Source organism: Pogona vitticeps, chromosome 1 (assembly GCF_051106095.1).
Source record: "Pogona vitticeps strain Pit_001003342236 chromosome 1, PviZW2.1, whole genome shotgun sequence".
Classification (NCBI taxonomy): domain Eukaryota; kingdom Metazoa; phylum Chordata; class Lepidosauria; order Squamata; family Agamidae; genus Pogona; species Pogona vitticeps.
Genome location: NC_135783.1, coordinates 54,885,685 through 54,908,075, shown reverse-complemented (window position 1 = coordinate 54,908,075; position 22,391 = coordinate 54,885,685). Strand labels below are relative to the sequence as shown.

The 22,391-nt window shown below is 44.6% G+C and overlaps 1 protein-coding gene across 9 annotated transcripts in view; it reads right to left on the bottom strand.

The window, feature by feature from the left end:
* Positions 1-22,391, bottom strand: part of AKT3 (AKT serine/threonine kinase 3) — a 287,165-nt gene that overhangs the window by 11,392 nt on the left and 253,382 nt on the right. For all 9 annotated transcript variants that reach the window (XM_078383109.1, XM_072993019.2, XM_078383108.1 and 6 more), the window contains one exon: positions 9,702-9,804. In XM_078383109.1, coding sequence (XP_078239235.1) covers positions 9,702-9,804 — 103 coding nt within the window. The remainder of the gene's footprint in view (positions 1-9,701; positions 9,805-22,391) is intronic.

Genomic DNA, 22,391 nt, shown 5'->3' with positions numbered 1-22,391 from the left:
CCCGCCAACGGTTCAGTTCCATATGCCCGCCACAAAGAAGAGTTGGGACTCGATTCCAATGACGGACATGTGGGGAGGCTGGGCGGGACGTGTGTATTCATGGAGAATCCACTTGAAGAACCATGTTTACAGGTAAGTAACCTGTCCTTCTTCAACGTGGTTCTCCATGAATCCACACTAGTGGGTGACTAGCAAGCAAACTTACTGGATGGTGGGCCGTCATTGTAGCAATGACGTAAGGACAGCCCTTCCAAACTTGGTCTCATTCTTGGCCCGGAGGTCCAACTTATAATGCGTAACAAACGTGGACACATTAGACCAGGTAGCCGATCTGCAAATTTCTTGAATATCGACTCCTCGTAGTAAAGCTGTAGAAGTGGCCACAGCCCTAGTTGAATGGGCTTTAAGGCCCTCAGGAATAGGTCTGTGTTGTAGCTCATAGGCCAAAGAAATAGTGGAGACCAACCACCTAGAAAGAGAGGACGACGAAGCAGCTGAACCCTTTTGCTGACCATAGAAGCACAGAAACAGTCTAGGAGACTTCCTAAAATCTTTAGTCCTGGAGACATAATAGGCAAGTGCCCTGCGAACGTCCAAAGAATGAAGCATGCGCTCAACATCTGTCACTGCTTCAGGAAACAATGTTGGTAAAACTAAAGGCTGGTTAACGTGGAATTCAGAAACCACCTTAGGGAGAAAGGAAACATCAGGATGCAAAACAACTTTATCCTTGTAAAACTGCAGATAGGGAGAATCTGCACGTAAAGCTGCGAGTTCACTCGCCCTCCTAGCCGAAGTGATGGCTACTAGGAACAATGCTTTGAATGACAGGAACTTAAGGTCACAAGAGGTCATAGGCTCAAAGGGAGGTCTGGTGAGGCTATGTAAAACAGTCTGCAAAGATCATTGTGGCACTGGTTTCTTCAACGGTGGTCTCATATTGCTTAAACCCTTGAGGAAGGCCTTAAGCGTTGGGTGCGAAAACCAGCGAGATGACTCAGAACCCTGAGGTTGAAAGGCCACAATAGCCGCTGTGTAAACCTTCAGGGTAGATTTGGACAGTCCAAAATCAAAAAGATGTCTGAGGTAAAGCAGGAGAGTAGACAAGGACACTGGGGACGACTGTAGGTTGCGTTCCTTAGCAAACTTCAGGAAATTTTTCCATTTATATTGATAAAGCAACTTTGTCGCTGGTTTACGAGCTTTATCAATGACTTCAATCAGTGATGGGAAATCCTCCACGCTGTCAAATGGAGGGTTTCCAGGTCGGGATGCAGAATCTTCCCGTCGTCCAGAGTGAGAAGATGTGGATGCAATGGTAATGTCATGTAGTCCACTGCACTCTGAAATAGTGTGGAGAACCACGGTCGACGTGGCCACCAAGGGGCGATTAGGATCGCCTCCGCTTTCATTCGCAAGGCTCTGATGATAGTTCTCTGCAGAAGAGGTAGCGGAGGGAACAGGTAGACTAGTCCCACGTCCCAAGGGATCATAAAAGCATCCCCGAGGGAGTCCTTTCCTTTCCCGGCCCGAGAAGCGTAATGCAGACACTTCTTGTTGCTGAGGGTCGCAAACACGTCTACTCGAGGTTGACCCCACATCCGACAAAGTTTGAGGAACACTTGCTGATCCAATTCCCACTCGTGGGTCTGAGCAGAGCGGCGACTCAAGTCGTCCGCCAGCTGATTGTCCGTTGTAGCAATGTGGATGGCTACCGGAAAGATGTGTTGCTGGTAGCACCACTCCCACAGCTGAATAGTGAGGAACAGAAGAGACTTTGATCTTGTGCCTCCCTGCTTGTTCACGTAGAACATCGTGGTGGTGTTGTCCGTGACTAGTTGTATGGCCCTGCCCCTCACCAGGGGAAGAAAGGCCCTGAGGGCTTTTATGACCGCCAACATCTCCAAATGGTTGATGTGCAGCGTCGATTCTTCCGAGGTCCAGAGGGCATTGATCTGATGACCCTCGCAGTGGGCTCCCCAACCCGTCGGGCTCGCATCCGTGGTGACCTGCCTGGTAAGCAGAATGGGTCTGAAAGGTCTGCCGACCAAGAGATGGGGGAGGAATGTCCACCACTCTAGTTGACTTGCCAGTTCTGGTGTGACCCTGAGACGCTTTCTTTGGCTGTCTGTCTCTGGATCGAACAGGGTGAGGAGCCAAATTTGCAGGGAGCGCATCTTCAGCCGTGCATGAGACAAGGTGGCTGTTGTCGATGCCATGAGGCCAAGCAGATGTTGAGCGAGCTTGGCCGACACTGTGCGTCGCGGTTTGAACTTGTGAACTGCCTTCCTGATCTTGTGGATGCGTTCTAGAGGAAGGAACATGCGAGCTTGTACTGCATCGAGACGTGCTCCTATGTAATCCATCGTTTGGGAGGGCTCTAGATGAGACTTCTCGTAATTGATGGATAGTCCCAGGGCTTGAAGAGTGTTGAGGACATAACGAGTGTCCTGGTATGCCCTGGCTTTGGAGCTGGAAACGATGAGCCAATCGTCGATGTACGGGTAAATTTGGATGCCTTGCAACCTCAGGTAAGCTGCCACCGGGGCCATACATTTGGTAAAGGTCCTCGGTGCCGAGGCTAGACCGAAAGGAAGAGCCACGAACTGGTATACTGTGTCCTTGAACATGAGACGGAGATACTTTCTGAATTTCCGGTGTATCGTCACGTGAAAGTAGGCATCCTTGAGGTCCACCACCACAAACCAGTCTCCTTTCTTCAACAGGTGAAGGATCCCTTCTAAAGTGACCATCCTGAAGCGATGAGGTCTGAGGTAAGAATTGAGGTCCCTCAGATCTAATATGGGACGTAGACCGCCATCCTTCTTCGGAACAGTGAAATACCGGGAGTAAAACCCGTTCAGGATGTCGCGTTGAGGGACCACCTGGATGGCTTGCTTCTCTAGAAGGGCGAGAATCTCTTCCTCTAGGATGGGATCGAACGAGGTATGCTTGATCCAGCCTAGAGGAGGTAACTCTATAAACTCCAGGCGGTAGCCGGAGCTTATAATGTTCAAGACCCAGGTGTCCTGGGTAATCATGTTCCAGTTCAGAAGGTAAGGAGAAAGTCTTGTGCGTGACCTGATGGACCGGATGGGATGACGAGAGTCAAAGATATTGTTTCGACCTTTTCCCCCCAGGTTTGAAGGACTGCCGTTTGTAGGCCTGAGGCTTGAAGCTGGAAGCCGACGAAGAAGCCTGAGAAGAACGTGGAGCTGCTTGAGAGCGGAACGAACGGTAAGTTGAAGGACCAGGTTGTTGGTAGGTCTGCTGTTGGTAGGGTTGTTGCTGGGATCTAGGCCTCCACTGAAATTTGGAGGTCCTGGGCTGCTGCTGCACTGCATAGGATTTTGCCGTCTTTTTGCTCTTGTGTAGGCTCTCGAGGTTCTCATCAGTGGAGCCATTGAATAGTCCTGTAGCATCAAAGGGCAGATTTTTGATCCTAGCCTTGATGTCCTCCACAATATTAGCGGAACGAAGCCAGGCGTGCCTTCTTAAAGTAATGATGGATGCCAAGTTTCTCGCATTGGCATCAGCGACATGGCGGGAGGCTAAGCGTTGGTGCTTGGAAACGGTCAAGGCCTCCGCATGGGCATTGAGACAAGTCTGCCTGATGTCTTCCGGGGCTACTTGTAGGGCTGGCAAGACTCGTTCCCATAGTTGTTTCTGGTATGCACCCATAGCTACTAAGTAATTGAGAGCTCTGAGTGCAAAAGTAGTCATAGAATAGAGCCGTCTGCCCAAAACTTCCAAGTCCTTGCCCTCCTTAGTGGTCGGAGTTGGATGACCTTTAGCTGGCAACCTGGAAACACTAGACTCTACCACCAAGGAATTGGGAGCTGGATGCTTTAGCAAGAACGAGGTATCATCCCCATGTACTCGGTACATGTTCTCAGTACGCCTGGACATATTGGGAGGATCAGCAGGGTGCTGCCAATATTCCTTGAGAAGGTCCATAAGCTCAGGCACGTAGGAAAGACTGACAGGACGAGACCTTGCGAGGTGGATATCCCCAAAAATCAGGTCGTCTGCACGCGAAGGGGATTTTTCTATCTCCAACTTAAGTGCTGCAGCCATCCGAGAAACCATCTGAGGATAAGAGGAGAAGTCCTCAGACGGGGAGGAAGGATGGATGTCCGCTGCGTCTGAGCCTAGGGGTTCTCCTGGAGGTGGCAAATCCAGAGAAGCCTCAGAAGTGTTGCCATCCTCTTGCTCAGAAGAGGAGCGAGGGTCTTGGCTATCCTCATCAGAAGACTGGAGGATGCTAGGACGAGAGTCAGTATCCTTGGTCTTAGAAGGTTTACGAGGTCGAGGCGCCTGAGGCACAGGATCAGGCACCGGGTGCACCGGAGGAGAAGATGGTTTGGGTCGACTTGGAGCCTCAGTCGGCTTAGTCGGTGCCGAAGGAACAGGTTCGATGACGATCGGACGCTTGCGGTGTCGACCTTTCCTAGGTGGCGAGGTAGAAGACGAGGAGGAAGAAGTATATCGAGACCTCTTCCGACGTCGACGCCGATCACGCGAGGTCGAGGAGGAGGACTCAGTAGAATAATCTCGCCTACGACGTCGGCGACGGGACCTCTTCCTATCCCTGCTATCATCGGAGTCGGAGGAGGAGTAGTCCCGATGTCTGTGTTTTTTGCGCCTATCGGCACCAGAGCCGCGTTTACGCTTGCGGTGGTGCCGGGGCTTCTTAGGCGCCGGCTCCTCCTCTAACTCGGATACTGGAAGCCGAGGAGAGGGGGCCTCGACAGGCTTAGCAGGTCTCACTGGTGTGGATGGAGACTTGGAGCCTGGGGATCCCGGTGTGGAGGATCGGGATCCCGTCCCTAGCCCGGTTAAGATGGGGCTGCGAGGGACGCCCGGCAAATCAGCCACTATCTTCTCCAAGTGGCTCGTTGTCGGTGACTTCTCGACAACGGACGGTGGCTCCTGATGAGGAGGCAATGAGGGAGCTAAGTCCGAAGCCGACTCTCGGTCCCGAGAGGAATCCTCTAGTAAAGGAGAAGGCAATGATGTCGAGCAGGATGGAACAATGAGGGTAAGCTCTCTAGCTCTTGATGTTGATTTTGTCGATGCCTTTTTCTTTTTCAGATGCTCCGACACCGGTGGAACCGAGGACTCGGCCGATGTAAACAGGGAGACCGATGCGGAGGTAAGAGCAGATGGGGTCTTCCTCTTCTTGGACTTGTCTTTAGAAGATTGCTTAGGTGCCTTTCCCTTAGATGACTCCGGCGCCGAGACGATTTTGACTTCCGAGCGCACGGAGGAGGTAGAAGGTACAGCCTCCATTTGGGAAGGTTGGGAAGCGGACAGGGTCTGTTTCCACAAAAAATACTTCAGGCGTTGCTGGCGCGCCTTGAGAGTGACCTTCGTAAACTGTTTGCAATGCCTACAGTGGGACACCGCGTGTGATTCCCCCAGGCAGTACAAACAGAGGGAATGCCCGTCCTGAAAGGGAAGTTTTCTGGAGCACGCGGTGCAGAGGCGAAAGGGTCCTCTCCTGGGGGATGGTTTTTCTTTAGGAGGCATAGACTAAGGAGGAAAAACTGACCGTAGTAGACGATTCGATTGACTAAGAAGAGAGCCGCGTCGAAACGAGCAAGGAAGGAAGTCCAATCAGAAATAATTGAAAGATTCCTGCAGGCGCGTGGCGCCTCAGCGGGGAGCCCGTTAAGGCCTATCAGGCCCCAGCGGGAGGCCGCCTAAGGCAATCAGAGCCGGATAGAGGCACAGTTCACCGAAGAAATCAGCAGAGGCAAAAGCGTAGTCAAAAACAGTCCGAAAGTCAGGGTAGCCGAGGGAATAGAAGAAAAATAGTTCGCTAAAAAACGAACTAAGAAGGCGAAGCTCTAACGAGAGGTCCCAACTTCACTGGCGGAAAAATGGAACTGAGCCGTTGGCGGGCTAGACATGCGCGGTAAAGGGTAGCCTCAAACATTGTTACTTTTCTCTTACAGCTCTAGAAAATTCCGAGAAGCCAGCGCAGGCGCTGTCTAAACCCACTAGTGTGGATTCATGGAGAACCACGTTGAAGAACCACTAGTTTAGAATAGAACATTGTAGTAGCCTAGGCCTGTTGAATCAACGAAGACATAGTGACTCAGCTCCTTTGTAAGTTCCACTGATTCAAATTGCCCTACTCAAATTACTGTTTACTTTAATATAAGAAATTGTTATTGGAGTAGGCCTATTTAAACCAAAGGGACCTGGTGACGCTGTGGGTTAAACTGCAGAAGCCTATGTGCTGCAAGGTCAGAAGACCAGCAGTCGTAAGATCGAATCCACGCGACAGAGTGAGCTCCCGTCACTTGTCCCAGCTCCTGCCAACCTAGCAGTTCAAAAGCATGTAAAAATGCGAGCAGATAAATAGGTACCACCTTGGTGGGAAGGTAACAGCGTTCCATGTATAGTCATGCTGGCCACGAGACCATGGAAACTCTCTACGGCTAGGAAACGGGGATGAGCACCGCACTCTAGAGTTGGACACAACTGGACTAAATGTCAAGGGGAACCTCTACCTTTACCTATTTGAACCAAAGGAATTTATGGAGGAATTGGCATGCCTAATCCCCACTGATTAAATGGGCCTACTTTAGTGCAATTTACTATGCTAAAACACCAGGATTCTGGCCAATCTTCTTTTCAATACAACATGTACTTACTGTATTGATCATTTCTAAAAGTCATAGAAAGATGACATAAATATCTCCTCTGGCTAGCCTAACCAACTGAAAAGTTCACAACCCTGCATGGGATGTTCAACTTTTCATTTTTTTTCTATATACACTACAACCATCAGAAGCAACTAACAAAAAACAATAATAACATTTAAACTCAAAATATCACACTTATATTCCCTAATACATTTTTTAAAAGATCTGGTGAGGCTGAAGAATAATTTAGGAAATACTTGTTTTAACCTTTAAGCAGCATGATTAAACTGTCATGCTGAGCATGCAGTGTGAATGAAAGAATCCTATCACAATGTTTTATGAGAGCTCAATATGCATCCAAGATGAGCACGAACTAAACTATGAATGGGAAAAACTGATGAACCAGGCTGGTTCGTGGCTTTGTCTGTGACCTGGTTTGGTGAACCTGTTTTGCCACAGCAAAACAAAGAACAATTTTTTCCCTCTTGGTGCTTTGTTTTGCTCTAGCAAAACAGGATGGCCCACTATTCCACTTCCTGTTGCCTCCATCCCTCCACCTACCTGGTCCTGATGCCTGACCCTGCTGCCTGTGCCACCACCAGAGGCAGCCCACGGTAGTGGCAAAGGAGGCAGAGGCAGCAGCCCATAGCAGCAGCAGAGGAGACAGAGGTGTAGGACCAGGTAGCCCTCTCTAGCACAAACCCAAAAACAAACTGTGGACCAGTTTGTTTTTGGGGTGGTTCATGATAGTTTATGGTATGCGGGTAGCCACAAACCATGAACCATCACAAACCAGTTTGTGCCCATCTCTAATTTAGTACTGGCTTTGTGTCAACAGGATGTCTAACCAATACTCATAGTTTGGCATGTATTATGAACTGCTCTGTTGTACTGAAATATATGACTTCCACCATGGCAGTCTTTGAGTTTTTTCACATTCATTTTTAGTATAACTGCAATAATTTGCAGTTTGTGAAATAAATTCTCAAATTCACTTTCAGCTGATTACCAAAATGGCATCAGTCTTCAAATGCATGGTCTGATCATCCTTCTCCCACCCTCTGAAAAATAGTCTTGAGGCACATTAAAAATCCTGAAGTATTATTTTGCACAACCTTTGATGGACTGCAGCCCACTCTATAAGATCCATGAAGTGCTGTCTTCATTTCCAATACTGTATAAACAAACTAGGATACAGTAGTTTGCTACAGTAGACTGGCAGAAATCCTGTTGCATAACATAATAAAATTCAAAACTTTCAATCCATTTCTAACTGGCAAATAAAAAGTCCTTGCTGTGATTCCCAGTGCTGTGTGCACATGCACCAAGCCAGCACCACAGGTATATCTGGTCATATAGACCAGATGGGCGGGATATAAATCAAATAAATAAATAAATAAATAAATACCTGAGAATGATAGCAAGGATTCTTCACTTGCTGGTTAGGTGTCGTGAATTCAGCCGAAGATCTGGAATCTGAGGGGTTAATTACAGCTGAGGAAAATGCTGGGCAATCAGAATCACAGACAGCTGAATCACCATCAGATTTCTCCTCCCCCAGTAGCCAGAGTGAGGGATAACCTTCGGCAAGGACTCATGACACAAAGATCAGTGGCTCACATGAATGCTTTCCATAAGAACATCAGGTTGACTAGACCTGAGTTTTAGCAGGATGAAGTGTTTAGATCAGTGGTTCTTAACGTGGGCGATAATGCCCCCCAGGGGGCGGTTTCATTTTTCAGGGGGGCGGTAGAACGAAAAGGGGCGGCATGGGGGAGCTGGAGCAGAAGGGGGGCGGTAGGGGGACACTGGAGCAAGCCAAACCTGTGAAGATGGCTGCAGCCTTTTTACAGTATGCATGAATATATATTTTCCTCCAATTTTAATTTAGTTTCAGACTTTTTGTCTTGAAATTTTTAGTTCCTGCATTTGTTTTTATGCCCTTTTTATATTTCTTTTTGCGTCTTAAAATTCACTTGCAACTAAATCATTAAATGTTACTTTTGGGGGGGCATTTCATTTTCTTGGAATTTAATTTTGTTTTCAGGGGTCATTGGATTTAAGTGTCTTAAATAAATAAATAAATAAATAAATAAATAAATAAATAAATAAATAAATAAATAAATAAATAAATAAATAAATAAGATATCATCACCGCGGGGAGGGGGCGATGATAACTTCCTCAATGGCTCAAGGGGGCGTTTCTTTCAAAAAGGTTAAGAACCACTGGTTTAGATGACTGCTGCTGCTATAAAATCTGCACCCAGAGGCTTGGAAGTTTGTGGAAGCAACAAGTCAACACTCTGGCTTGCATCCACGCTCCTGCTTATCTTGGACCTTGTTCTCTGGACCCTTGGCTTTGGACTATGGCTTCTGACTATGGTTTGTGTTTTGGCTTTGACATTTTGGTATCTGCTTTGCATTTTCTGGACTTCTGATATTGGGTTGGCTCACTGGACTTTTGCCTGTTGAAACCCCCTGGGAATGTGACATTAGGAATGAACTGAAAGGTACAAATTTTCTTATGCAAAGCAACAGGTACTTACATGGCTATCCTCTTGGGAACTGCTGTTAAAAGGTCTCTTATATTTTTTATTTGTATGCAATAGTTCTGTAAATCGAAGACAGTTCATGCAACTGTTTAGTCTCATCCCTTCTTCCCCTTGCAGTTCCTTGTACTTTCTGAAAACCTTCTCCAGTAGGTTTGGGAAGACCCTCCTAACCAGTGGGAGTTGTGTTGCATGTTGCTGCCTATTAGGCTGAGGCATCATACTCAAGGAGAGCTCTTATCCAAGAAAAACTTTTCCATTAACATTAGGGAATGACATTCCTCCAATGCAGCCATGTACAACAACGTCCCGTGTTCATGAGAGCAACTAGAGAGGGTTTTCAGCAGCAAAAGAGGAAAAGGAAAGAGAAAGCAGTTACTTGAACCATGAGACATGGTCCTTGAAAACTGCACTTTATTGTTTCATTTTATATACATACATTCTTCTGCTCCTCTGCACTATGATGATTAAATACTTCTGAGGTACAGGTACTTACATTTTTCAGGTGGTGTTATTGTGATAGTTTGAGCAGTAAATTCTTCATCAAAATATCTGGTGTCTGTCTCAGACGTTACTTGAGGTTTAAAAGGAGGAACGAGCTGAAGGAGTACGAAAGAACTGCATTAATGTATGTGAATAGAAGTAAGTTTAAGGCAGTTGTCTATAAAGGAATAGGTGAAACTCTTCAGATTCAGTACTTAGAATGTATTCCTGGCATTACAATAATGCTGGAGTGAAAGTCTATTCAAAAACAATCTTGTGGCTGTTGTGTTTCCTACTCCAATGATGACTCTCAGAAACAGCACAACAGAAAAAGCTGTTTTCTATTACAGCACTCTTGTTTATTCCCAAGCAAAAGTATTTAGCATCAGAACAGCAACACAAACTCTATTTTATTCCCATAGTCACAATGGAACTATGATTTCAGTTTATAAAGTGAAAGTGCCTGCAGAAAGGTTGCTGTTGTTTAATAAGAATTTGCAAATAATTTATTGTTATATCTAATATATTACGCATACTACACGAGAAGAGGTGAAAAATCTTTTTCAATAAATCACTGAGTATCATTCTAAACATTGCTATAATCTCATTTGGTTCACAGATTATGCAATCCTCTGGAAACTGCAGCTCAGGTTTTTCATCTAGTTCAATTCTTAACATAGTTGTTTCACAAAATCACAAATGATTTCAAAATTGTGGTCTTACTGTAGAAAAGAACTGACTGGAATTGATACAGTCCATAAATACAGCAATTCCAGTCTTCGCTACCCATTTACTGAATATATATGTTTCAAATTAGGATGATCACATTTTCAGCATCACTGCTTCATAGCTTATGCATTTGTATGCCATGAAAGAATGAGTACATCAGGTACATTCTGGTGCCACATAGCCTGAAAAGGGGCTCTGTATGGCTCAGCATAAGAACATGGGATGCAATAAGAGGATGTTATTCATTACCCATGAGTCGAATGCTTTTATCTACTACTAATGGCCAACAAGGCAACCTGTGTTATATCTTAAATTGCAGGAGTAGTCTTCATGTTACAAGGTGTAACTTCCAAACAGACTGGAATCTTAAGACCACTAGCTTCAAGAATTTGCCATGCCATTAGATAAGCAACCAGATGGCAGAGGTGTCCATGATCATGGAACCACAGCAATGGCTTTGGCCCAATCTTGTGTAATCAGATCTGCTTCTACAGCAGTCTTTCAATCTCACATCCACTTTGTGAAGTAGAAATGCTGCATTCTGAAGAGTTACTTTAAAAGAAATTTAAAAGGCATTTGTGATTCAGGGACATAATTTGACATTTTTATCTTGAAAGAGCACACTCACAACATGACTGAAGCATAGCTATGTTTCAAGGACAATTTTATCTAGGCAAATATGTCCATAAATTCTTTTGGACCATGAAGCAAGATTTGCTTTCCTCTCTCTTTAAATTTAGCATTTTGTTTCTCAAAACATATTGATCACCACACTCAAGAAAATACTGAATATTAATAATCAAAGCAGGAATACATTGATCAGCTGAACAGAGAAAAAGACAAGAAGGGAAATATATTCCAAGAAAGTTGGTCCTAGAACTACTTCCAAAGCAATTTGGTAAATTGGAATTACTAAAAAATAAAATTAGGAAACAATTGGCCCAGTTCTATCCAAGATTAATCATAAGTACTTTTAAAATCCTATATACATGACCATTCAGAGTAAGTCCCATAATTCTGTGCATGCAGCGGCGCATAATTCCTTCTCAGTGTGTTCAGTATTACAGCCTTAAGTGTGTACTTCTCTAGATTAAGGCCTATAGAATTCAGTGGAGATTGCTTCTGAGTAAACATATGCAAAGTGTTATTGGCTTCAATAGTTCTTGCGTCCTTTTCGGCCATTACAACATCTGAGTTAATCAATGTACTTAAGAGGGAAAAGCCTCCCACACCATCATCACTTTGCTCAAACCATCAAAGACAGATCTTTCCTGCTCCCATGTAACAAGTTCAACAAGTATTTCATCTAAGGGTGGCTAACTCTAATGCACTCCAAATTATAATCTGTTATCTTCTGGAAGGTGTGCTAATTTTCAAGAGCAACTTCTCTATCTGGCTGCGGTAGATGGGCTGTGTAAAATGTGTTCACTTCACATATGGAAGTGCTCTTCCCTATTACAAAGCCACACCAGGTAGAACCTAGTGTATTTTAATGCCTGCTAGTAATATTTATTATTGTGATTATATCCTGGAAAAATATGAAGTACTGAAATATTTAGGTCAATATGCAAAATCTATAATATCCCATCTAAGACTGAGAGTGCGCAACTTCTTTGAGATCAGAACCATTTCCCACACTAGGCCACTGGCCAAACCCTAAACAACCATTTCTATTAGTCTTTACTAGCATGCTTCTTTAATTTTCATTCTATTCCTCCTCTTATCAACCCACCTACTTTATTTCTTCATTATTACTTACAATATAATTACTTAACTGTCATCACCCTTCCCCCATTTCCCATGTCTTAATGATTTCTCTTTTTTTCATTATTTTTTTACCCTTACAACATGGAGGAGGAAGACAAAACAGCATCCCACGGCAGCAATTAAGACAGAGCTCTATGGTCCTGGATGCTGATAAAGTGTCACCAAGATCAAAGAGATCTGGAGTGCCCATGAAATAACATGTTGCAGGAAGTAAACTTTTTTGGGGAGCAGTGATATATTCACTCCAGTTTGAAGAATGAATATTAGATGTTTCAGTCCTGGGGGGGAATATGCAGCCCATATGCCATGTTTCCCCTACTCTTGATCTGCATATATTTTTGTGCTCCAAATATGCCAGAATAATTTACTAGTGGCAAAATATATTTATAATATGGAAACAGAAAAATACACGGTCACATGTGGCCATAGGTTCAAAGGGAGGTCGCATAAGAGCACGCAGAACTAATTGAAGGGATCAGTGAGGAGTTGGAGGCTTAATAGGCAGTCTGATGTTATTAAGCCCCTTGAGGAAAGACTTTAGAGTAGGGTGAGAGAACAGTTTTGCTGATTCTGACTCTCTAGGCTGGAACGAAACAATCGCAGCAATATAGACCCTGAGGGTCGAAATAGTCAAATTGTGGTCAAAAAGGTAACGTAGATACTGGAGTAAAGTCGATAATGAGACAGGAGAAGTCTCCAGATGTCTGGTCTAGGCAAATTTTAGGAAATTCTTCCATTTGTAACTATATAGAAGAGTTGTGGAAGGTTTTCTAGCGTTGTCTAGGACCTCCTCGATAGCGGGGAGATTCTCCACACTGTCAGATGCAAGGTCTCTGAATCTGGATGGAGTATGTTGCCTGCATCCTGTGTGAGGAGGTGCGGGAGAAATGATAATTTGATGAAGTCCGAGGCCATCATTTGAAGTGTGGCGAACCACGCCTGGCGAGGCCAGTAAGGTGCAATGAGTATCACCTCTGCCTTCATCTGACAAATCCTGATCAGAGTCTTTTGTACCAGTGGAAGTGGTGGGAATAGGTATAGTAGGTCCGAGCTCCAAGGTATCATGAATGCATCCCCCAGAGAATCCTTGCCACGACCTGCCCTTGAGGCATATAAATTGCATTTCTTGTTGTGCTGGCTTGAGAACATGTCCACCCTGGGAGTTCCCAACGACAACATAGTGTGGCATAGATCTCGTTGTTCAACTCCCATTCGTGAGTTTGGCCTTGTAGACGACTTAGTCTGTCCGCTAACTCGTTGTCTGTTGTCGATACATGTATTGCTACTGAGAAGATGTGATTTTGATAACACCATATCCAAAGGTGTACAGCCAGGAACAGAAGAGATTTGGAGTGTGTCCCTCCCTGCTTGTTGACACAATACATGGTCGTGGTGTTGGCGGTGATCAGTTGCACACCACAACCTTGTATCAGGGGCAGAAAGGCTTTGAATGCTTTTAAGTGCCAGAATCTCCAGATGGTTGATATGAGGATTTTTGTCTCGATGGGACCACAGAGTATGTACCTGGTGTTGTCCACAATGTGCCCCCCATCCTGTTGGGCTTGCGTCCGTTGTCACTTGTACTGAGAATTGTAGAGGTTTGAAGGTACGGCCTATTAGCAGATGAGGAGGGAAGCTCCACCACCGGAGTTGCTGAGCTAGCTCTGGTGACACAAGGAGACATTTCTTCTGGTGATCTTGCATGGGATCGAATAGAGTCAAAAACCAAGTTTGGAGGGAACTCATCTTCAAATTGTCCCCTCATGGATTGCTGCCTTGTCGTGGCGAAGGGGCCTGAGTAACTCAGAGAAGCTATGGACTATGCCATGCAGGGCCACCCAAGACGGACAGGTCATAGTGGAGAGTTCCAACTAAATGCAATCCACCTGGAGTAGGAAATGGCAATGCCACTCCAGTATCTTTGCCAAGAACGCCCCATGATCAGAAACAAAAGGCTAAAAGACACGACGCTGGAAGAATTTTATGAAGATTTACAACACTTTTTTTTTTTTTTTTGGACTTATATACTGCCCCATAGCGCTACGAGCACTCTCTGGGCGGTTTACAATTTAATTATACAGGCTACACATTGCCCCCCCAGCAAGCTGGGTACTCATTTTACCAACCTCGGAAGGATGGAAGGCTGAGTCAACCTTGAGCCGGCTACCTGGGATTTGAACCCCAGGTCGTGAGCACAGTTTTAGCTGCAGTACAGCGTTTTAACCACTGCGCCACGAGGCTCTTCTAGAACTAACACCAAAGAAAGATGTTCTTCTCATTCTAGGGGAATGGAATGCTAAAGTAGGGAGTCAAGAGATAAAAAGAACAACAGGGAAGTTTGGTCTTGGAGTTCAAAACGAAGCAGGGCAAAGGCTAATAGAAGTTTGTCAAGAGAACAAGCTGGTCATCACAAACACTCTTTTCCAACAACACAAGAGGTGACTATACATGGAAATCACCAAATGGGCAATATCGAAATCAGATTGATTATATTATCTGCAGCCAAAGATGGAGAAGGTCTATACAGTCAGCAAAAACAAGACCTGGACCTGATTGTGGCTCTGATCATCAGCTTCTCATAGCAAAATTCAAGCTTAAACTGAAGAGAGTAGGAAAAACTACTGGGCTAGTCAGGTATAATCTAAACCAAATCCCTTATGAATACACAGTGGAAGTGAAGAACAGATTTAAGGAACCCGATTTGGTGGACAGAGTGCCTGAAGAACTTTGGACAAAGGCTCATAACATTGTCCAGGAGGCAGCAACAAAAACCATCCCAAAGAAAAGGAAATGCAAGAAAGTAAAGTGGCTGTCCAACAAGGCCTTACAAATAGCAGAGAAGAGAAGGGAAACAAAATGCAAGGGAGATAAGGAAAGTTACAGAAAATTGAATGCAGACTTAAATAGAATAGCAAGGAGAGACAAGAGGGCCTTCTTAAATGAACAATGCAAAGAAATAGAGGAAAATAACAGAAAAGGAAAAACCAGAGATCTGTTCAGGAAAATTGGAGATGTTAGAGGAACATTTTGTGCAAAGATGGACATGATAAAGGACAAAAATGGAAGGGACCAAACAGAAGCAGAAGACATCAAGAAGAGGTGGCATGAATACACAGAGGAATTATATCAGAAAGATTTGGATATCCTGGACAACCCAGACAATGTAGTTGCTGACCTTGATCCAGACATCCTTGAGAGAGAAGTCAAGTGGGCCTTAGAAAGCCTGGCTAATGACAAGGCCAGTGGAGGTGATGACATTCCAGTTGAACTATTTAAAATCTTGAAAGATGATGCTGTTAAAGTGCTACATTCAATATGCCAGCAAGTTTGAAAAACTCAACAGTAGCCAGAGGATTGGAAAAGATCTGTCTACATCCCAATACCAAAGAAGGGCAGTGCCAAAGAATGCTCCAACTACCGTACAATTGCACTCATTTCACATGCTAGCAAAGTTATAATCAAAATCCTACAAGGTAGGCTTCAGCAGTATGTGGACTGAGAACTCCCAGGAGTACAAGCTGGATTCCGAAGGGGCAGAGGAACTAGAGACCAAATTGCTAACATGCGCTGGATTGTGGAGAAAGCCAGAGAGTTTCAGAAAAATATCTACTTCTGCTTCATTGACTACGCAAAAGCCTTTGACTGTGTGGACCACAGCAAACTATGGCAAGTCTTTAAAGAAATGGGAGCGCCTGACCACCTTATCTACCTCCTGAGAAACCTATATGTGGGACAGGAAGCAACAGTTAGAACTGGATATGGAAGAACTGATTGGTTCAAAATTGGGAAAGGAGTACGCCAAGGCTGTATATTGTCCCCCAGCTTATTTAACTTGTATGTAGAATACATCATGCGGAAGGCTGGACTTGAGGAATCCCAAGCCAGAATTAAGATTGCCGGAAGAAATATCAACAACCTCTGATATGCAGATGATACCACTCTGATGGCAGAAAGAGAGGAGGAATTAAGAAAGCTTGTAATGAGGGTGAAAGAGGAGAGTGCAAAAAATGGTCTGAAACTCAACATCAAAAAAACTAAGATCATGGCCACTGGTCCCATCACCTCCTGGCAAATAGAAGGGGAAGATATGGAGGCAGTGACAGATTTTACTTTCTTGGGCTCCATGATCACTGCAGATGGAGACAGCAGTGCAAAATTAAAAGAGGCCTGCTTCTTGGGAGGAAAGCGATAACAAACCTTGACAGCATCTTAAAAAGCAGAGACATCACCTTGCCAACAAAAGTCCAATAGTCAAAGCTATGTTTTTTCCTGTAGTGATGTATGGAAGTGAGAGCTGGACCATAAAGAAAGCTGACCGCCGAAGAATTGATGCCTTGAATTGTGGTGTTGGAGGAGGCTCTTGAGAGTCCCCTGGACTGCAAGGAGAACAAACCTATCCATTCTAAAGGAAATCAACCCTGAGTGCTCACTGGAAGGACAGATCCTGAAGCTGAGGCTCCAGTACTTTGGCCATCTCATGAGAAGAGAAGACTCCTTGGAAAAGACCTTGATGTTGGGAAAGTGTGAAGGCAAGAGGAGAAGGGGACGACAGAGGATGATATGGTTGGACAATGTCATCGAAGCAACCAACATGAATTTGACACAACTCCAGGAGGCAGTGGAAGATAGGAGGGCCTAGCGTGCTCTGGTCCATGGGGTCACGAAGAGTCACACACGACTAAACGACGACGACATCTTCAAATGGGTGTGTGTCGTGGATGCCATGTGACCGAGCAGGTGCTGGGCATGCCCTGCAGAGACATGCAAGCCTGGTCGAAACTTGCGTATGGCTCTTTGTATCTTTTGCATTTGCTCCGGAGGTAGGAATATCCGACCCTTGATGGAGTCCAGCCTGGCTCCTATGTAGTCTATTATCCGTGATGGTATGAGATGTGACTTTTTGGCATTGACTGAAAGGCCGAGGTCCTTTAGAGTGCAGAGTATGAACTTGGTGTCCCGTAGGGCTTGGTGTCTTGATGGCAAGACCACCAGCCAATCGTCGATGTAAGGATAAATGTGTATTTTGTGTAGATGTAGGTAAGCCGGCACGGGTGCCATGCACTTTGTGAATGTTCTTGGGGCCGTCAAGTGCCCGAATGGGAGGGCTTGGAATTGGTAGATGGTGTTCTGAAATATGAACCATGGGTATTTTCTGTGGTTGGGATGGATTGTTATGTGAAAATAGGCATCTTTGAAGTCTATTACCACAAACCAGTTCTTTTTTCTTAACAGGTGGATTATGGAGTCCAATGTCACCATTCGGAAGCGTTTTGGATGAAGGTAAATGTTTAGCATTCATAGAGCTAAAATAGGCCTGATCCCTCCATCCTTTTTGGAATGGCAAAGTAACAGGAGTAGTAGACGTTTTTATGTCCTTTGGGTGAACTATTTGAATGGCTTGCTTTTGCAGGAGAGAGAGAACTTCTTCTTCTAGAACAGGATCGAAGAATGTACGCTTGACCTGTCCTAGAGGAGGATATTCTGTAAATTCCAGTCGGTAGCCGAATTGAATAATGTATAAGACCCAAGAGTCTTTTGTAATGTTCATCCAATTTTGTAGAAAGGGGTGTAGCCGGATTGTCCGATTGTGTCCGAATGGTGTCATGGTGGAGTCAAAGGTACTGCTTAGACTTTTTTGCAGGTAGTTTGTAAGGTTGTCGCCGCCGAGATGGCTGGGGACGGTAGTTAGATGTAGAGGAAGATGCCTGTGAAGATCTGGTCTGATTTTGGTTTTTTAAGGATTTGTAAGGTTGAGCAGATTGCGAATATTGATGATATGGCTTACGCCACTGATATTTATTGTATTTAGGCTGTTGTTGTATAGAATAAGACTTAGCTGTCTTTTTCATTTTATGCAGCTCCTCCAGATTCCCATCAGTTTTTTCACTGAAGAGTCCTTTGGCATTGAAAGGTAAGTTTTCCACTCGTGTTTTCACATCCTCCATGATATTTGCTGCCCTGAGCCATGCATGTCTTCAAAAGGTGACAGCTGACATGAGGACTTTTGATGCAGCATCAGTTGCATGTCTAGATGCCAACCTTTGATGTTTAGAAACCGTCTGGGCTTCTTCATAAGTGTTCAAAAAACCTTGTCGAACATCATCAGGAATTAGTTTCAGGCCTGGTAAAATTCGTAACCATAGTTGCTTCTGATAGGCCCCCAAGGCTGTCAGGTAATTTGTAACTCGGAGAAGAAATGAGATGAGGAAATAAATTTTCCTACCGAGGACCTCCAATTTTCTTCCTTCCCTGTTTGTCGGAGTAACGTAGGATTTTCCAGTAGGGTGTGAGCAACTTGTCTCAACTATAAGTAATTTGGGAATAGGATGCTTTAGAAGAAAATTTGTTTCATCCCCATGCACATGATATAAATTCTCTGGGCGCCTTGAAATAGGGGTAGACGTCGATGGTTGGTTCCAAGCATCCTTTATTATTTCCATTAAGGCCGGAATGAACGTCAAACTGAGAGGTGGGGATCTTTCTTGATTTATGTCCCCAAAAATAAGATCTTCTGATGGTGGAACAGGTTGTTCAACATCCATTTTGAGGGTTTTAGCTATCTTTGCGAACATTTGAACGTAAGATGAAAAGTCTTCCGAAGGTGATGGTTGTCAGCTGCATCAAATTCCACCACTTCTCATTCTGGCAATTCCTCAGCAGACCCTTCCTGTGGGGCATCATCGTCTGGGGCAGAGGAGTCAGCAGAGAACACTTCTTCTTGTCCTGAAGTTGAAGGTGGGTGAGGTCTCTTATGAGAGCACCAGTCGACACTGTGAGAAGACGATGTGGTCTGCTGAGAGGATCTTGTTATTGTTGACGCCGAGAATGGAGGGGCTGGCTCCGATGGATGTTTTCTAGTGCGCTGTGCCACCTCTTTTTTCTTGTCGACACTGAGATGTTTCCGACGTCAGTGTCTGTGAGATGTCGAGGGAGAAGAAGAGGAAGATGTATATACGTATTTTACTTTCTTCTTCTTTCTATGGCGATCGCTGGACGTCAAAGAGGAATCGGAGTCAGAATAATCCCTTCGGGGTCGAAGTTTCTTATGCCTGGACTCGTATTGGTCAGAGTCATATCTTTCTCTGTGTTGACGTTGAGGATCGAAGGAGCACCACTACCTCATGTCGGGGAAATCGATGTTGATCTGGAGAAATATGTTTAGTTTTAGCTGGGCGCTTTCGAGGTGGAGAATTCGGTCTTGAAGCAACAGATGACGAAGATGGAGCCAAAGATGCCCACCCGGTCGAGAGGGCTATTTGGGGCAGAAGCCAAGCCTGCAGTAGCATGGGCAAGCTGGCTCGGCGTCGGAGAAGGGATGCCTTCAGGTGGTAAAGGTTCAGTACCTCTGCTGATTTCCTTTTGATAAGATCTTCCATCTGATTAATGTGCTCGTTTACCTGCTGGAATCCTGTTATTATTATCATTTGCATAGTAACCAGCCATTCATTATCTGGCAAAATTCCCAACCTTTTGGAGGTCATTTCCATCTGTCCAGTATATATAGTTTGTATAAATATTATTTTTTTTATTCCACTATTTTATCAACAATCCACCCCCCCCAGAAATGTCCTCCCCTCCTTGTCCAGTTATTGTCCAAGTAGTATCCTTATCCAGATATTATAGCAATGTTATCAAAATCCACAGCAAATTCAAATAGTCCAAACACAACAGACACAGGGAACCAGTCTCTCTCTCTCAAAAAAAAATCGTTATAGTCCTTCAGTAACTCTGGCCCTGATTTTTTTTAAGTCCTTAGTCTATTCTGTTAAATTCTTCTCGCTCATGAGCTGATGATTCACTGTCAGTTGCTCCTAGAGGGCTTTTCCAGTTCTTCAATCTATGTCGCCACGCTGATAATTCGTCACCTGTTTTTCCTTCCCACAAGCTTATGCCTCCTGCTCCCAAGACAAGCTTTTATTTTCAAAGTCCCACTCAAACTAGTAAGAAGAGTCCAAACTGCACAGCATTAACAAGATTTCAGTTCCTTAAAGATTGTTGAGTAATATTTCCACTGGGATTTTTTTCCAGAAACACAAACTTTTTCCATCTGGCTGTCTTATCTCATTGACCTTGAGCCAGTCTGCTAGTTGTAAACTTGTTGTTTAAAAGTTCGCTTTGAGGAAGAAAAAAAAAACACACACACACAGGTTGGCGTGCCGGCTCGCCGCTTCCTCTCTCCTTTCGGTCAGGTATTTTCACTTTAGTTTCCTTAACATCTTAATGAGGTTATTCATAAATCAAAGGCTTACTTTGTTATTGTATATTTTCAGCTGTATTTTTGTTCTCCTTCGGGAATTGGGGGTGGAGTTTTCCCACAGCTTTCTGCCATAAGATGGCCTCCCGTCTCCAGTCCATGCTTGGGTGAATTTTCAGAGGGAAGAAAGACCCAGTTGCTGCTAAGTCTTCTACCTTCTGGGCTCACATCTGCTTGGGGGTGACCTCTCCTGGCCTCCCCTTCCGTCACCCCATTTCTAGAGGGACGACGGGCTGGGCGGTTCCAGTTTTCCCCGGGAGCTGTTAGCCGGGAGCTGCTGGCTTCACTGCAGTCAAGTTCTGCCTCCAGTGAGGCTTTTTTTGACTCTTGACAGCAGAGGACACGTGGGCACTTTTGGGGGGCAGGCAAGTTGGGGGCCACAAACTATCATCCAGCGGGCTGCAAATGGCCCCCGGGCCGCATGTTTGAGATCCCTGGTCTATGTCCTAAATGGACATATCCCACCATCCACTGTTATGATTACAATGCTTTGGCTGAAGGATTCTCCTTAATCCCATAGTGTTGAACAAATATAGAACAGGTATTTCCCACGGCTCTCCAGCAAACATCTTCCAAAGGTGGACTCAAGATAAAGATAGCCAAGGCCTCTATACCCCAGACTGAATGGGCAGTGATATCCTAAGGAACAGACTGGTCCTGAGAATGGTATATTAGGAGAAGGCATTCCAACATGCATCAGCTGAGGGCATCCACTACATCTGCTGGCTCTTACAGGAACAAATGGCCTTTAAAACCTCTTGAAATCTGAGGTAGGTCAAAAGCAAATCAGTGCCCTGCACCCATCCAGGACATACCAAAACTTTTCTTTGAATTTTGTTTGCAACCGCACACGCTGTCTGTGGTTTGAGTGACTGGAAGGAACTTTTCTGGGCTGGGGTGACTATCTATTTCTCTAATACCAACCAATCGTTCTTTTCAGCTTTTGATTTCCAAGAGAGCCCTGCTTCTTTAGTGAGTGCTCTTTCCCGCTCTTTCCTGGGTTGTCTGTTTCCAGTTGATTTGTTCAGTTGGTTGCTAAGTATTTGTGCAATAAAGAAAGTGGTATACACAAGTCTCTAATTTCAAGCAACTACAAGTAAAGAATTTTTTAAAATCCTACAAATGTCCCAGAGTGAGTTTTTGAGACTTTGTGCCAGTTAATGAAAAATGGGTGTTTCCTGGGGAACTTGAAGCTTTTCTCCTCTGTGAGTCTCTATAGTTCTAATGCATAGCAAAAAAAAGGAATTCTATTGGAAATTCAAAACTCTGAGACAATTTTTTTTCATGAAGTGGGAAAGACTGAAGCAGATGGGGAAGACTAGATCCTGATGCCCAGAATGCCCAGAGATTGCGTGCCCTGCACTGTGTGATCCACAAACTGGAGAATTCTGTGACTGCTCAGAGGGTTTTCTCATAGGCACAAAAAAAGATGGGACAAACATTTGTACAGATATCAATGAGTGCAAATCAGGATATTGTGGTGACATAAAATGTGTAAATACACCAGGCAGCTCTAAATGTATCTGATAGGAAGTTTTGTTTGGGAGAATATGATGAGTTTTCAGGGGAGGCTGAACCTTATCACAAAACATCAGTTCTTCCTCCTGCCCTCACTATTAATATCACATTCATGTGTACCTTGTTAATTATCTTGGATTGAGAGCCTGTGTCAAATGTGTATTCTAAAGCTCATGCTTGTTTGGATGACATGCTCCATCTTTAGCATTTTATAATGTTCTTGGCTTTTGTATGTTTAATTTTTCAACTTGGTCTATATATTTGTGCTATTATCTTGGTAGCTACCCAGAATAGTGGCTTGTCCACTACAAAGGCAGGATATAACTCTCTCTCTCTCTCTCTCTCTCTCTCTCTCTCTCTCTCTCTCTCTCTCTCTGTGTGTGTGTGTGTGTGTGTGTGTGTGTGTGTGTGTGTACTGGAAAAGACCTTGATGTT